Here is a 14,752-nt window from a genome sequence, read left to right on the forward strand (position 1 = left end):
GGATGAAACTTCTCATCCATTTTAGATGGGTAGACAGAAAGTAGAACAGCTAAAGAGGGATCTTTTGAGGTAGATTCTAGTCTGACATAACCCTGGAAAGCAAGGACGGCATCACCCTCAAAGTCACTTTCTTCTTGGAGAAGATGAGATAAGGAGGCTTGACAGAAAGAGCATGGAGCTCACTCACCCGCTTCTTGGAAGGGCTGGCAATCAGGAAAACCACTTTAAGAGCGCGCAAACTCCAAGGGCACGAAACCATAGGCTCAAATGGAGCCACCATGAGAAAAGTTAGAATGACATTCAAATCCCACGCAGGAACCATAAACTGGGTGGAAACTGGATAGTTAACCCTCTCCCACACTGCTTAACAGTAAGGATTTTAAAGAAGGAGTTTGATTCGGGAGACCTCTTGAAGACTGAAATAGTAATTACCAGTGCCAATTGTTCCCCCATTTATATCCCGTCGAAATGCTTTCTTTTCTACAAAACCATTTACCTTTTGGAACCTTTAATGTGGACCCTACAAGGTACGTTTCTTCACTCATTCAAACATTAACAGGGAAAAGACTTCTAGCAAATGCTGTCCACAGCCGAGACCTTGCAAACATTTAATGTCTATATACATCAAACATATATAGTATAAATCATTGTTGGTAGGCATGCACATGCTCAAAATCTACCTTTCGCTGCTTTTCTGAGCACCTTCGAGTACGGATTTCAAGAAGTCCCTTCTTTCTTGGTTATTCTCTCTATCCAACAAAATCACTGAGAAGAAGAAACAATAATTAATCATCAGCTGTAAGTGGACAGTCATACTTACAATCTGGGCCTCATTACGAGTCAGCCGGACCGGAATGAACGGTGGCGGTAAACCCGCCGCCACCGTTGTTTCCGGACCGGCTGATCTCGAGTTCTGCAGGCGGGAGGTGTCACTCCCGCCAGGTCTGACCTGGTGGGTTTAACACCACCCACCTGCAGGCGGACGTGGAAACACCGGCACCATTACAGCATGGTGCCGGTGTTTCCACTTCCCCATTCCCATGGAGTCCTACGGGACTCCATGGGAATGGGGATTTACCGAATTCTGCCTCCGGAATTACCCGGTCAATGGGGTTGTAATGTCTCGGTGATTCCGGGAATCACGGAGGTGGAATGGTAATACAAGTCTGGGTTTTCCCGGCTCGGTTAACGCTGGACTCGTAATGAGGCCCTCTGTCTCTTGGATTAAGCTGGAAGTCTAAGGGATTAATTCCCTAGAAGTTATTCAATCATTCCCGCTAGGCAGGTTGTACTTTTCAGCCTTTGTTTTATAGCACTGTTCAATTGTAAAATACATGCCGCAGAAAAACTGTCAAAATAGTAACGACAAACATTATTTTGGAAGTTTGTGTCTTCAAATCCGAGAGTCCTTTGATCCCCAGGAGGTACTATTCAGAGAGAAGGTCATATCTTTTACATTCTTCGGTCACTTAGACATCAAAAGTCCCACTAGGAGCAATTTAACTTGTATCCCCTTTTATGCAACTTACAATTTAATTAGAGTGAGAATGGCTACTTCAGAGATAAAGACATAGTAGGCGGCAGTAGCCCTACGAGAAAGTGAACGTAGTCAAAGAAGACAGAGTTGTGAGTGAACCGTTAGGCAACAAGAAACCATAGATAGATGGCAATTATGAGCACACAATGTGAAAAAAAAGATACAAGCAATGTTTTACGGTGCAAGATACCTGTCGTTTTCCAGCAACACTGCAGCGAAGTCTAGAGACTGCTCCCCAGAGGCTCGACAGTTCAACGCCCGTCCGATAGACGTCGGAACGACAGACGTTTATTCTCGCTGCCCAGTTCACTCTTAGGCAAGTGCAAGGTAAGATGTATTTTACTTCCATTCCACACTGCATGTTACCTATGGTTTCATTGGTTGGGTCATGCAGGACGTTATTAGAACTTGTTTCTTTTCTTTTTTGACCCACACTAATCCCCTTCCTGTTGCAGCCTCACACCCACCTTGCCACGCAGAATTCCCTTTGCCTTGGGCTTCCAAGCAACATCTCCTAGTGCTTCTAACTCTTCTCTACTCAACTCGGTTCTGAGTGAGGCAGCCACAGTCGAACTCCTGCCCGCGTACGGCTCATGTGTGAAAACAAGGGATCACAGGCTCTCCCAGTAAGCTTTGTTACCCAGTTTTTTTTTCTGTTTGCCCAAACCATTAGAATTTGTTTTATTTACTCTAGTGAGTCATCCCTCTTGGTGCCAGATCCAAACATGTAACACTAGGTTTGGCTTCATCCTTTTTTTACACAGGGTCCTGAAACCACGCCCTGATGAAGACGGCCAACACTTTTCTCACTGTTGCCAAAACGCGATACCAACAGGGTTGATGTGGGGTCCTGCTGTTGGACCCACTGTGCAACTTACGGACATTCGGTTTGTTTTTCCTGTTTAGGAATGACCCCGGACATCGTTGGTAGACCCAGTTTAATAAGAAGTGTAATTTTCAACATAACTGAAGCAGTTAGATGTCTCTCCGTTTGATAAAAAACTATGGAGTATTTAGATGTTTCTTCATTTTATATAAATTGAGTTTTACAATATACCTTGAATGATATGACCTAGACCACCATTTCTTTCTTAAATTTAACTAACAGCGATTTAAGTATGTATAACAATAGTGGCCTGTCTATGTGTCCAGTCTACATATATTTTCTTACCACTCAAGAATCGTTTTGCTCTTTCTTTTTCTCTTTCAATTTGGGGCCTTTGTGACAGCCACCTTTAGGTTTTCACATCTGTCCCACCACCAGGTTTCCTTTGCACAACTTATGGGCTATGTACTTTATTCTACCTTCATTTTTGGTACATAGATTTACTAAACACCGGTAGAAATACACCTACATGAGAATGTTTGAATAACATAGACTGAAATATTTTGTACTACCTCTTTGTAGAGGTTTTATTGAATAAGGAATACATTATTTTTCATGTTTTATGAATAATCATTACTAGCTTGTGTATTTTTTTCTGGCACCCCAGTGAATTTGGCATTGACTTATTCACTATTTAAATTACACGTTGATACCATATGGTTTTGAATCAGTTACCTCTTCAGTATCAACAAAGGGCAGCAGTTTCTCTTGTCCGTTTAGTTTTCCAGCAACAAGACTGCCAAGCATGGCTGGAAAGTTCTGCTGCCTATATTGCCTCCAATGTAAGAAGATTTACCTCACCATTTTTCACTGAAGAATCCGGTAGTAATGAGAGGACCTGGCAAAAAGCTTGCACTTTATTATAGACTTTGCAATTGCAATCTATCCTGCTGACGAGCATGCAGTAAATATCAGATCAAAGCAGTGGGCAGAAGCACACTACCACACAATGCGTTGGGGAAACAAATAACACCCCAAAATAAAACAAAACACTGCAAGCAGCCCTATGCCCAACTCTATCATCATTATTTTTCATAACTAGTGTTGTCCTAGTGTACCCCAGACCCTGGACAAAGAATACAACCATTTGTGTAAGTAGGGCACACGGTAGAAACACTTTCAGGCTGACTGCAAATGTCACAGTTTGTTAGACATGATTTTCGACATTAAGATGAACATTTACATGTTTTGCTACCGTCACATGCAGTTTTTGGGATTGTTACATGGTCTCATTGGACACTAGCGGGTTGTACGTTTCAAAATGTGAGCCGACCTCAGCCCCTCCACTACGAGCACATACTCAAACCGGAGTCCCAACAACCAAACGTAGGATGTGCGGGAGTAGGGATCCGAGGTAAATCCCACTAATCCTTGACAAGCAATTTCATACACATCTCGATCACAGTGTCCCCTAGCAGACTGCCCTGGCCAACTTCCTTCCAGTCAGAGAACTACCTGAATAAAACTGATCTTCCAGTGATCTTCGTGCTATCAATGTACCTATGACCACATCTTCAAATAATACAATATTTCATAGCAAATGTCTGTATATCAAACAAAACAAACACAACTTGCTTAGGTCTTGCAGATGTGTTAAGAGAAGACAAATAAATGTGAGTAGATGAAAAGCAGACTGATCTAGATCAAGTCAAGAAATCTGCAACCTAGTACCTTCTAATACATCCTAGTGGATGTAGACATGCATTTGTGGCGCAAAACGTACAAGAGGCAGTTCAAGAATGTGACGAAAACACTGGACATATAGAGGAAAAAAGTGGTTGTGTTATGCGCAAACACATCACTGGGGGCTCTCATGTTGAGTGCAGTATTTATGTTCCATTTCAGAGACAAAAGGTTTACAAGATAAAATGAAGTTAGCAAAAGTAAAGACTCAAAATGGTGCACGGTTTAAACACATATCCTTATGAGGGGCTGCTCGAGTTTACAAATAAGTAGATTAAAGACATGAATAAAGGAGGGAGAGGGGTGTATGACAGAGGATCACTGTGGATTAAAGTTCAATCCACTGCAAAATCCTTCAAAATGGCTTCCTGCTCACAGTTAAATGTGAGTGCAAAACGCACAAAGAAGAGCAGTTCAGTCTGATTCGAACCTATACAAGTAAAGAATGGTTTACAAAAAGCCTAAACAGAGGATGATTTTCTTCATTACAAAGGCAAAAAAAGTCCAATTGAGACGAAAATGCACCAGATTAGCTACTGACACAAAAAAGCTTATCACTTGAAAGTTTAGAAAATTAAAAAGTCTGATCTGCATTTTTAACTCCAAGAACTACAACTACCATCAGACATGGAACTCTAGTTAGGTCTTGATTCATCATTTTAATAACACAATGAACAGCAGTGCAACTGTATACATTTCATTTAAAATTTTAGAAATCACTGCCAATTTGGCACCATCAGGACATTTTCCTTTTGTGGCAAAATCCTAATTACCAACATGCAGATGATGGCTGCGTAGATCAACAGCAGAATCAAGGAGTCATAAATACATTTATTTTGGTCCTAATCAAACATACAAACTTAATAATATAAGCTTTTATTTTTTATTAAGCATACAGTTAATTACAAATCTTTTGCCAGTCACATAACGATCATCCTCCATCCTCCGTATCTTACCAATGCATGTAACCACCTGACATTTCCACCCTGTTATTGGGCCTCCCACCATGCGTCAGCATCCAATTCAAAGTTCGAGAACAGGTGGCTATACAAGTATTCTGTTCCCAAACGTTGTAATTCTGGACAAAACGAAACGAAGTGTTGCAAGGATTCTACTTCTCCCTCACATAGTCTACACTTTATATTTTCAGTATCTATTCCGTACCTACATAACGTGGTTCGATTATGTAGAATATTCAATCGATATCTTAAGAACAATTCTCGATGCTTGGGATTCAGACGTTTTGTCAGATAAGGTGGCGTCACATGGGGGAGGGCATTAGTGATTTTGAAAGAGAGTGAGTCTTGGAGTTTGATCTTGCCATTTCTGTAATTCTCCAGTCATCTGCCTACAGAATTATTTTCACGTATGAACGATTGCAGCATAGAATCTAAACTGTGACACCCACCTCTGATAGCAGTGCGAGACAGGATCTTGCCCATAAGGCCAATTACCAGTCTGTAGAGGCACCCATTCTTGGCAGCAAAGCAGCAAATTGGATCTGGCATTTAGGTGATTGCGTTTTGTTTAAAAGTAGTAGAGATTTCCATTTCACTCTTACATAGAGGCATAGGAGTCCAATCTCATATCGGTTGCAATAGGGACGGCCTTCGGCAGATGCAGAATGGTGCCCCAGAATTTTCCTTCAAGCCAATCCCACGTCTTTCATGGTAGGCCAAGGCAGGATTCGGCTGCGTATGTAATTACCTTCTGGTTGTAAAATTGCACAATTGGGAGCAGTGAACATTTCCCATATTTTCGTCCGATTATCTTGGATTGTGCAATCAATTGTTTTAATTTGACTCTAGATGATCTTTCCACAGGTTTTCACTTGCACTGATCATTGTTCCTATATATTTGATCGTTTGTACCGCTTGGAGTCGATGCTCATTTATGAACAAGCTCAAGGCCTTTGTTTTCCGCGAACTTCTATTTGAGAACTAGATGAGCAAAAAATACAAAACACCGAAAATCGTAGCCCATTTCAATCGAATAATCTGTGAAAGCATGCCATTAAATTTGTTATAAAGGTTTTGCATTAAATCTTCTGATAAATAAATGTACTTTTAAAAATGGTGTTGCTTCCATCAGACAGCTTGCAGCTTCACCTGAATTGACAGTTTTTCGATCTGAAAAGCAACAGGCCACTACTTTCAGGCTTGACATTGGCCAACAAAACACAAGTATGTTGCGTCCTCCGAGTTATTGGATTATGCCAACAAAATGCAGATTTGTGCTCTTGGCTAATAAGATCCTTAAAAAAGAATTTCCTCACAAGTTTGCAGTACAGTTTTTCAGAAAATGTTTCTCTGGTCCTATCATATCTAGCATATTCGGAATGTATGGAATGGAATTTGCAACATGTGGTCTACAAAGCCCCCAAATAACCCAATATATAAACATGAGGACATAATAGCACCGTCAGCTCATCACTGTGAATTTAAATCCAGGAAGGGCAGTGCAAGAACCGGCAGATGTATCCTGGGATAGCATTTCTTTTATCAAGTATAGTAAAGCGAGGAGCGGCCACAAAAGGCAAGCAGAGTGGAAACAATAAACAACCTTTGCAATAAGCACAGTGCATAAAAACAGTGGAGGATAATAGAAAGGCAATGTAAGCATCCATTCAGTGGGGACGGACTATCGCATGCAAACACCAACTGGAATGACTCTAGAAAATAAAGTAACAGAAAAACCACCAATCAGGAATAAGCCAGCAATTGAGCAAGGTCTACAGCTAATTAGTGAACTGGAGCAGAGAGGGTGCAAAGCGAAGAAAGATCGGTTAAAAGAAACTCCAGAAAGAACACAAAACAAAGCCGACACAGGGGCACCATTAAACAGTGAAGCACAAATACAAGTTATTGGTAAATGTCAAAGCAGAAATTAGCAAAGCAAAAGAAAGATGAACGCCATAGACTAGAGAAGTAAAGGGTTAAAGAAGAGGAAATAAATCATGCACCCATAATTTGACAAAAGCCAGGTTGCATGCAACATATAAGTAAATTGCCATTTAATTCTTGTAGAGATCGCATTGGCAAGAGCCAATATGGTTACAGCTAAAAGTGAGATCGGCCTGCATTGCTCTCCCACTTATCCTACCCATTTTAAACAACTGTGCCACATCCTATAATGACCCTACGGTCTTAGTGGACATGTTCAACCAAACACTGCTCAAAGCTATTGACACCATAGCCCGCTTAAACTTAGGAAAGCTAAACAACGAGCTCACCTGAATTCATGGTTCACGCCACACCTCAGAGTTCTGTGTAAAGAAAAACGTAAGGCGGAATCGCTCTGGAAACGTCTCCCTTGTGCGTCTAACAAAGACAACCTCTTCATCGCATCCCTTAACTACAAGGAAGCGATTATACAGGCAAAAAAGAAACTTACAACCTGCGTATCTCGCAAAAGCTGAATCCAACACGAAGGAGCTATTCAAAATTCTGAAAGAATTAGAATCCCCTTCACCCATAACAGATACCTGTAACAAAGACAGCACCTGGTGCAATAGTATCCAAAATGCTTTCCTTTCTAAAATAACCACCTTACAAGCCAAAATCAATGCCGAACAAAAACTCTCTCCTCTCCAAGCCGCCTGCACCTCAAACCTCTACCACTTTCACCCAGCCTCCATTTAGCTTCCTTCCTCTTACTATCCCTGAGTTTGAAAAAACTATCAGTAACCTTAAACCTTGTAACTGCCAAGGGGACTCCTGCCCGGCACCTATCATTAAGGAATCTGCCCATGACCTTGCTCCCTTCATTACCACATTCATCAATGCCTCATTTCGCTCCGGAATTGTTCCCAACAATCTGAAGGACGCCTGGGTCATCTCTCTGCTGAAGAAACCTACACTTGATCAGTCCATACCGACCAATTTCAGACCGATCACCACGGTCCTGTTCCTCCTAAAAATATTAGGTAGAGCGGCCTACCTCCAGATACAGAAGTATTTGGAGACTAACAACCTACTTGGCACAAGACAATCTGGCTTCAGACCCAGGCATGGGACAGAAACAGCTTTATTAGATCTGAAAACTCAAATAGAGGACTTAAAAGATAATGGCAAACTAGCCCTGCTACTACTTCTGGACCTCTCTGCAGCTTTCGATCTGGTCAATCACCAGATCCTATGCCAACATTTGAAATCTGCTGCCCACTTTTCGGAAAATGCCACTAACTGGATCAGATCCTTCCTGGACAATAGACTCATGAGAGCATTCTCACCTACTGCATCTGCGATCCCATCTCCGGTCCCATGCGGAGTCCCTCAAGGGTTGTGCGTATCGCCCACGCTCTACAATGTTTTTACCAAACCATTGTTCGACGTGCTTGACTATCTGGGTGTCATTTACACCAACTACGCGAATGACACCCAGATACTCATCCCCATCACTGGTGACTACATTGCAGACGCCAAAGCTCTGAACGACATATACCAAGTCGTCCAAGCATGGATGGCTCACCACAAGCTCTGTCTTAATGACAAGACAGAGCTCCTCATCCTTGGCACCCAACAAAAACTTAGCAAACTTGACCCGTCCTTCAGCACCTTCAACAGCGATGGTAACTCAATCAAAGTGGCTAAAGAGACCAAAACCCTAGGTATCTACCTCGATTCCACACTGTCCCTAAATCGTCAAACGAATGCAGTCGCCGCCGCCTCAGCCTACACCTGTTAGTTGATTACAGCCTGCCGCCCATTCCTCTCTACCCAGAACTGCATTACGCTCGCCAGGACGTTGGTGATGTCAAAACTTGATTATTGCAATGCACTTTATCGAGACACCAACCAACGTAACCTCAACAAATTGAAGATCTCCCAAAACAATGCTATCAGAGCAGCCCTTAATATTCCCAGATCAGCGCACATATCTGAGACTAGGAATAGCCTACACTGGCTCTCGGTCACCCAAAGAATTTCGCTCATATCACTGACTCTCACTCACAAACATGTGAACCACCAGGCCCCTATCTACCTATCTTCCCGCTTCTCTCAGTACATTCCCTCACGGACTCTAAGATTAGCCTAAGAACAATCGCCTACTATTCCTAAATACAACTTAAAGACTGCCGGGGGGCGTCAGCTTCCCAGTCCTCGCTTCCAAACTCTGGAACTCCGAGCCTTTGTCCATCAGAACTCTTCCTTCCGCCACACTCTTCAAACTCAAAGCCAATCTCTGGCTATCCTCTACTTCCCACCTACTACCAGCCTAAGCCACCTGCTCTACTACTCCCGTACTACTGGCACTTTTTGCTCGAAAAGTTAACTTTGCCTGTACCTGCGCTTCTTTGCTAATTGTGTACCTTGTAACCTAAAATATGCACCTGTGAATTTAATCTCTGCCTCTAACTGTATCAATGTCATTAGTGTACCCTGTGCCTTAAGATATGCGCCTGGTTGCCCTCGGGCCTAGCACGCTATACAAATAAATAAAATACAAATGCAGAAATAACAGCGCTTGCAGCCTTTTTAATGCTGCTTTTGGGAAACGGTTTATTTTATATTAAATGTTATAACTATTTTTATGCTACACCTTCGGGGCTGTGTATGGCACTACCTGGATTCGGCATTGTTGCTGTTGATGTTATATTTGGACACTGCAAATATTCTATTGTATGATTGTAATAATTTTGTATTGTGATCGTATAATGAGTTTTATTCTTATGGAGAAGTTGTCCCGAAATGAATAATACATTCATTCTTAACGATGATGCATCCAAATTTACCTCCAATTTTCACCCATTCCCCATATGGAAATATCCCCCCAAAAAGCAGTCAGCTTATATACTTACAAAACAAATCCAAAGGAGTGCCATTATTCTTGCCGCGCACCCATTACGGTTAAATTACCATACCATGGTCCCATTTTATCATTTTTCTATGCTACACAATACTAATAGTACAGAAGTTGCTCAGGAACTTCAGGTCCAAGCACATTCATTTTTCCAAAAAGTTCTTGATTATATTATTTCAGCTCGATAGGTCAATGCACTATCCCAGGTACTCTTCTCCTCTCTCTCGATCATTAGGCTTTTAGAAACATTTACATCGTGCCGAAGGGGATACAACTAAATAATGTTTAATTACACACATAGGAGGTGTATTAGATAAAACCAAATCATGCTGGCCAGAGTCTACCACTATAAATCACTCAGTAAACTGCATTTTGATATTTCTGTTGCTATCTGACTCTTTGCGGGATCCACCTTTCAATCTTTCCCCCCTTGATTCACCTAATATCTACATATTGCGGAACATGGTTACACCATGAGTAGTGCTTCGCTGTTCTGCTTTCGGTTTTAATTCTGTCCACCCGCCCGAGCTAATCCAGACCGGTTAATCCAGCAGCACTCATTGATAAACCCTGGCCGTACCTCTGCATTGCTTCCCGGCAATCGCGGAAAGCAGCAGGTTGCCGATCAGGTAAGCACGCCCATATATTCGATTGTGTCAGGTTTGTTTTCGTTCCATGAGTCGGAGAGTAGCTTTCATGGAGTTTCTTTTTTCACCCTCTTTCCAATATCCAAGTTAGGACATCCTCATTGCCTGCCTGCATGTCTCCAACGGTCAGTTATCTCCTTTTCCGATCCTTGGGCAACAGTTGTTTCATTGCCCAAGGTGGGCCAGCTTTATTTATTTATCTTTTCTTAAGTCCCCACTGTTTGGTGCAGCATGTGGTTTGGCAGAATGATGTTTGCTGTGTTGGGCTCTCCCCCTAGGTGATTGGTCTCTCACTTTCTGTTCTGTTTCTCCACACTTGGCAATATCTGTTTATCTATGATTCTGTCATTTGATTATTTTATGCATTTTATCTACAGAGTCCACAATTGTCTTTGGTCCTAAGGAAGGTGGGTATCATCTCTTCACACTGCCAAAACGCCTTCGATTTGGTATTCTTGGCATTGACCCTTGTCAATTATGAACATAATAGATGTCTTTTTCGTGTATTTTGCTACTGTTTTCACATGTACATTTATGTTCAACGTGTGCAACAGTAACTACTATGAACTTATACAGTTCAATATGCAGCATCTATGCTAAAGTGATTAGTTTAGGTTTTGGACTGCATTATCTATGTTTTGGTTTATTAATATTGACTGTGTATAATAAAATATATAGACAAGCCTATTTACACGGATTTACACTGATTCTTTAGTGTATTACAACCATTCATTGTTTGTCTGTCACTGCGGATACTTTCTGCATTTTGCAAGTGTCTGAATATTGGATTAATGTCCACTCTGCATTTTATATGGTAACTTTTCCTTGAGTCATGTAATATAGCAATTTGTGATGGGAACAAACTTCCAGGGTTATTACGTTTCTCCAGCTCCCATCGTAGTTGGAGCCCCCCCCCACCCACTTTAGTATCACAAAAACTCAAAAAAGCAGCAACGTCAGCAGAGGACTATGTGAATGATCCCCATTAAGGGAAACCAATTTAGTCAATCTATGTCAAGTATTGTTGCTGACAGGAATGCTTTTTCACTACCGCATTTCTGTCTCATTTCTTCTTCATTATCAACTATGTTTGCATGTAGCCCCTGGCATGGGAGTCACAGGGCCTCCCAGCAAATCAGGAAGCTCGTTGTGGGGGCTTAACCTCATGATAAAACACGCAATCTGAGCCGCTTCAGAAACGACAGGCTGCCATTTTCTCTGCCAGGCTGCAGGTACGTGCTTGCCCCATGACCCTTTCTCCCACTCTCCACCCACACTTTGCACCTCCCTGGCCCACTCACCTCCCCGCCCTACTTATCTGCATCTTCCTCGCCCCTCGGCAGCATTGCAAACACACTGTTCTCCGGGTGCTTCCATGCCAATGGCCATCATGGAAAGGGAGAAGGGACTATGTGGAGTTTCCATCTCCCTTACCCATGGTGGCCATCTTGTTTTGTAGTTCTTTTTAAGTTGAAATACAGCTAACATGCCAATTCTCAAATTAAAAAAATGATTAGCTTCATGGAAAAACATGCTGGGATGCTAATAGCAGTAAATCCCTCTGGGTGGGAGGCTATACTGGTTACGGTTTATTGATTTACTAAATGGGTTTAGAACTGCTCCATTTCATGAACTAACAGTTCGGTTGTATACGAATTGTTTGTTTTACAACTGTTCGAATTACAATTGATCTTTTCACAATTGACCGAATTGTGAAGGTCAATTGTAACATATATGTGGGGGACAACCCCCCACCCAACGCCAAACCCCCCAAAACCTCCCTATATATATTACCAAACCGATATATATATATATATGGTCAATTTTGAAAAGGTCAATTGTGACCCTTTAAATTCGGTCAATTGTTCATTCGAACAATTGTAAATGAACAATTTGGGTAATACCAACAGTTCTCTGATATTCCAGTACACAAATCCACTTTTTAAAATAATGTTCACAATCTTTTTTCTGAGCAGTGCTGTGGCACCATTGAGGTGAATAAGGAGGGTTTGGAAAAAAGCATAAAATAGAAGGTGAATGCGAGCCATGAAACACGAATGACAGAGTAAGAGCAAAGGAGTGGTGATTTGCACAATTTACACAGAGCTTCTTTGAAACCTGAGAAAAATATCAACAGTGAAATAAGAATTGCTGATCTCACCCTCTTTGTACCCCAATCTTTGTTCATGCTCGTTATTCATGGTTATCGCGAGGTGAAGTGTAAAAAGTACCTCCAAGGACCCAGAAAATAGATTTGTATGGTAACATTTCTACAAGGAGTTATATTGTACCTATCTTGCATTTCCCCACAACGCCAGTGAATTAATTCTACTGTGTCCCACCACCTTCTTCAGATGATTTTTAAAGTGCAGATATGAGAATTTACAAACTCTTTCACCTCACCAGGATTGATGCTGTATTGCTTCAGAGGTACACTGGTCATCGCGCTGTTGAAGAAGCCACAAGCAGAACCTGAATAGATGTTCTGCTATAGGCTAATCTCAAACCTTCCATACCCGACCAAGGATAAGGAAGTAAAGGCGATTAACCCACCATAGGCTTTCACTCAATCAAATTAGATTCTTGACTCAGTACAAGCTGTGATCCAACCTCAAGGTGGTATTGCGATTGTGGTGGTCTATGACCTCAAACGGGAGGGGGATGTTGGCAGTGTTGGGGGCACTGATCCTTCAAGATCTGTCAGCTGCCATGCACACTGTCGACCATGTCATTCTGCTGCAGGGGCTGGAGTGGACCATGTGGCTCTGTTTTGGATGCACTATTTTCTTTCAGATAGAGTTTAGGAACACCTGTATTCCACCTTTTCACTCGACATTCACAATAATGTTTTGTGCAGCACCCTCAGGGGTCTGCCATACCACCATATATTTAAAATGTTTACCTGGTGCCGCTGGTTGAGCAAATCTGCGTATTCAGTATGTATTTTTTACAAATATGCTGACATAGGTGTTGCTGAAGTTCAGCCCAAGCATGATGTATTATATAATCAATGTAGTCACTCTTGCCATTTACAATTGGTTGGATGTATACTTTAGGATGAGAAAATCCTGTCTCTAATCTGTGCAACATCATCATTGTGGGCTACCAACCTTTAGAGAAGCTTTGCAATTATGTTATTTATGGACTAATTTGCATAAGGTTTTGGGGTAATGACTTAAAAGCTTGGTCAATTAGGACAAAATATACAAAACTAACATTTTTAACTATCTGCCTACATTTCCCATCCCTATATGCTGAGTAGGCTAACTAGAACTTTAATACATTCCAACTTTTAACATCATTGTTTGTCTAAAAAACTAAGTAGCATCAGATTTTGTTTTAAAACATTTTATTGTAGGATTTTGCATGTGTGATTTCCGATATGAACAGAAATTGATTGGTTGGCTGTTAACAAATTGAAAATAAATGCCTCAAAAACTGAGACTATTGCCCTAGGGGCATCAGGTGTAGGTTGGCCCACACAGAGCAAACTGGCTGTTGTCCATACAAGAATGTTACACAAATGTAACCACTGTGGAACAGGTTAGCATTCTATTGGATTACTACTTCAGCGTGCCCACACTAATCACTCTGGTTGCATAGACCAGGTCCATCTATCTGCACGTGTTCAAGTGGATTTTAAACCTATTTAAACCCCATCCCCAAATTACAACAACATTCACCATGAGATTGGGCAATGCCAGCAGCATCTACCTGTGGCTCTTGCTCCGCTTCATTTTCAGTGTCAGCAGTGGTTACAAAATTCAAATGTCAGCCTGGTCCTGAGCCTTGGGATACAGGATCACATCCCCACAGCACTCACATCCGTGCACTGGCTCTGGAGGTAGATAACTGCTTAGGTAATTTCTTCTAATGTGTCTCACATTCGTCCCAGAAGCACCCAAGTATAACATCCACAGCAACAATGCAATCAGGAAAATGCTTCAAACCCCATGTTTAGAGTTTAAAACCTCAGATTGACTCGCTACTTCACAGACAAGTATGGCCCTCTTCAAAAAATATGAACAATAAACGCAATCTTACCACATCAGGGGGGTTTCTTGAAGGCCAATAGCATGCTAAGCAAGATATAATTATTCTTTCCTTTTAAGACTCACACTATTTACATTTTTCAAACTAGCAAGATTTATGAAACAGGACCATTTTCAGAATGTCTCTATTTTAAGAGGTGAAGGA

General features: G+C 41.6%; 1 protein-coding gene across 1 annotated transcript in view; it reads right to left on the minus strand.

The window, feature by feature from the left end:
- Positions 1-14,752, minus strand: part of RPGRIP1L (RPGRIP1 like) — a 1,574,704-nt gene that overhangs the window by 20,199 nt on the left and 1,539,753 nt on the right. The window contains exon 25 of the mRNA XM_069639571.1: positions 681-765. Within this exon, the coding sequence (XP_069495672.1) occupies positions 681-765 (85 nt within the window). The remainder of the gene's footprint in view (positions 1-680; positions 766-14,752) is intronic.

This window comes from Ambystoma mexicanum, chromosome 1q (genome assembly GCF_040938575.1).
Source record: "Ambystoma mexicanum isolate Mex_15411 chromosome 1q, UKY_AmexF1_1, whole genome shotgun sequence".
NCBI classification, from domain to species: domain Eukaryota; kingdom Metazoa; phylum Chordata; class Amphibia; order Caudata; family Ambystomatidae; genus Ambystoma; species Ambystoma mexicanum.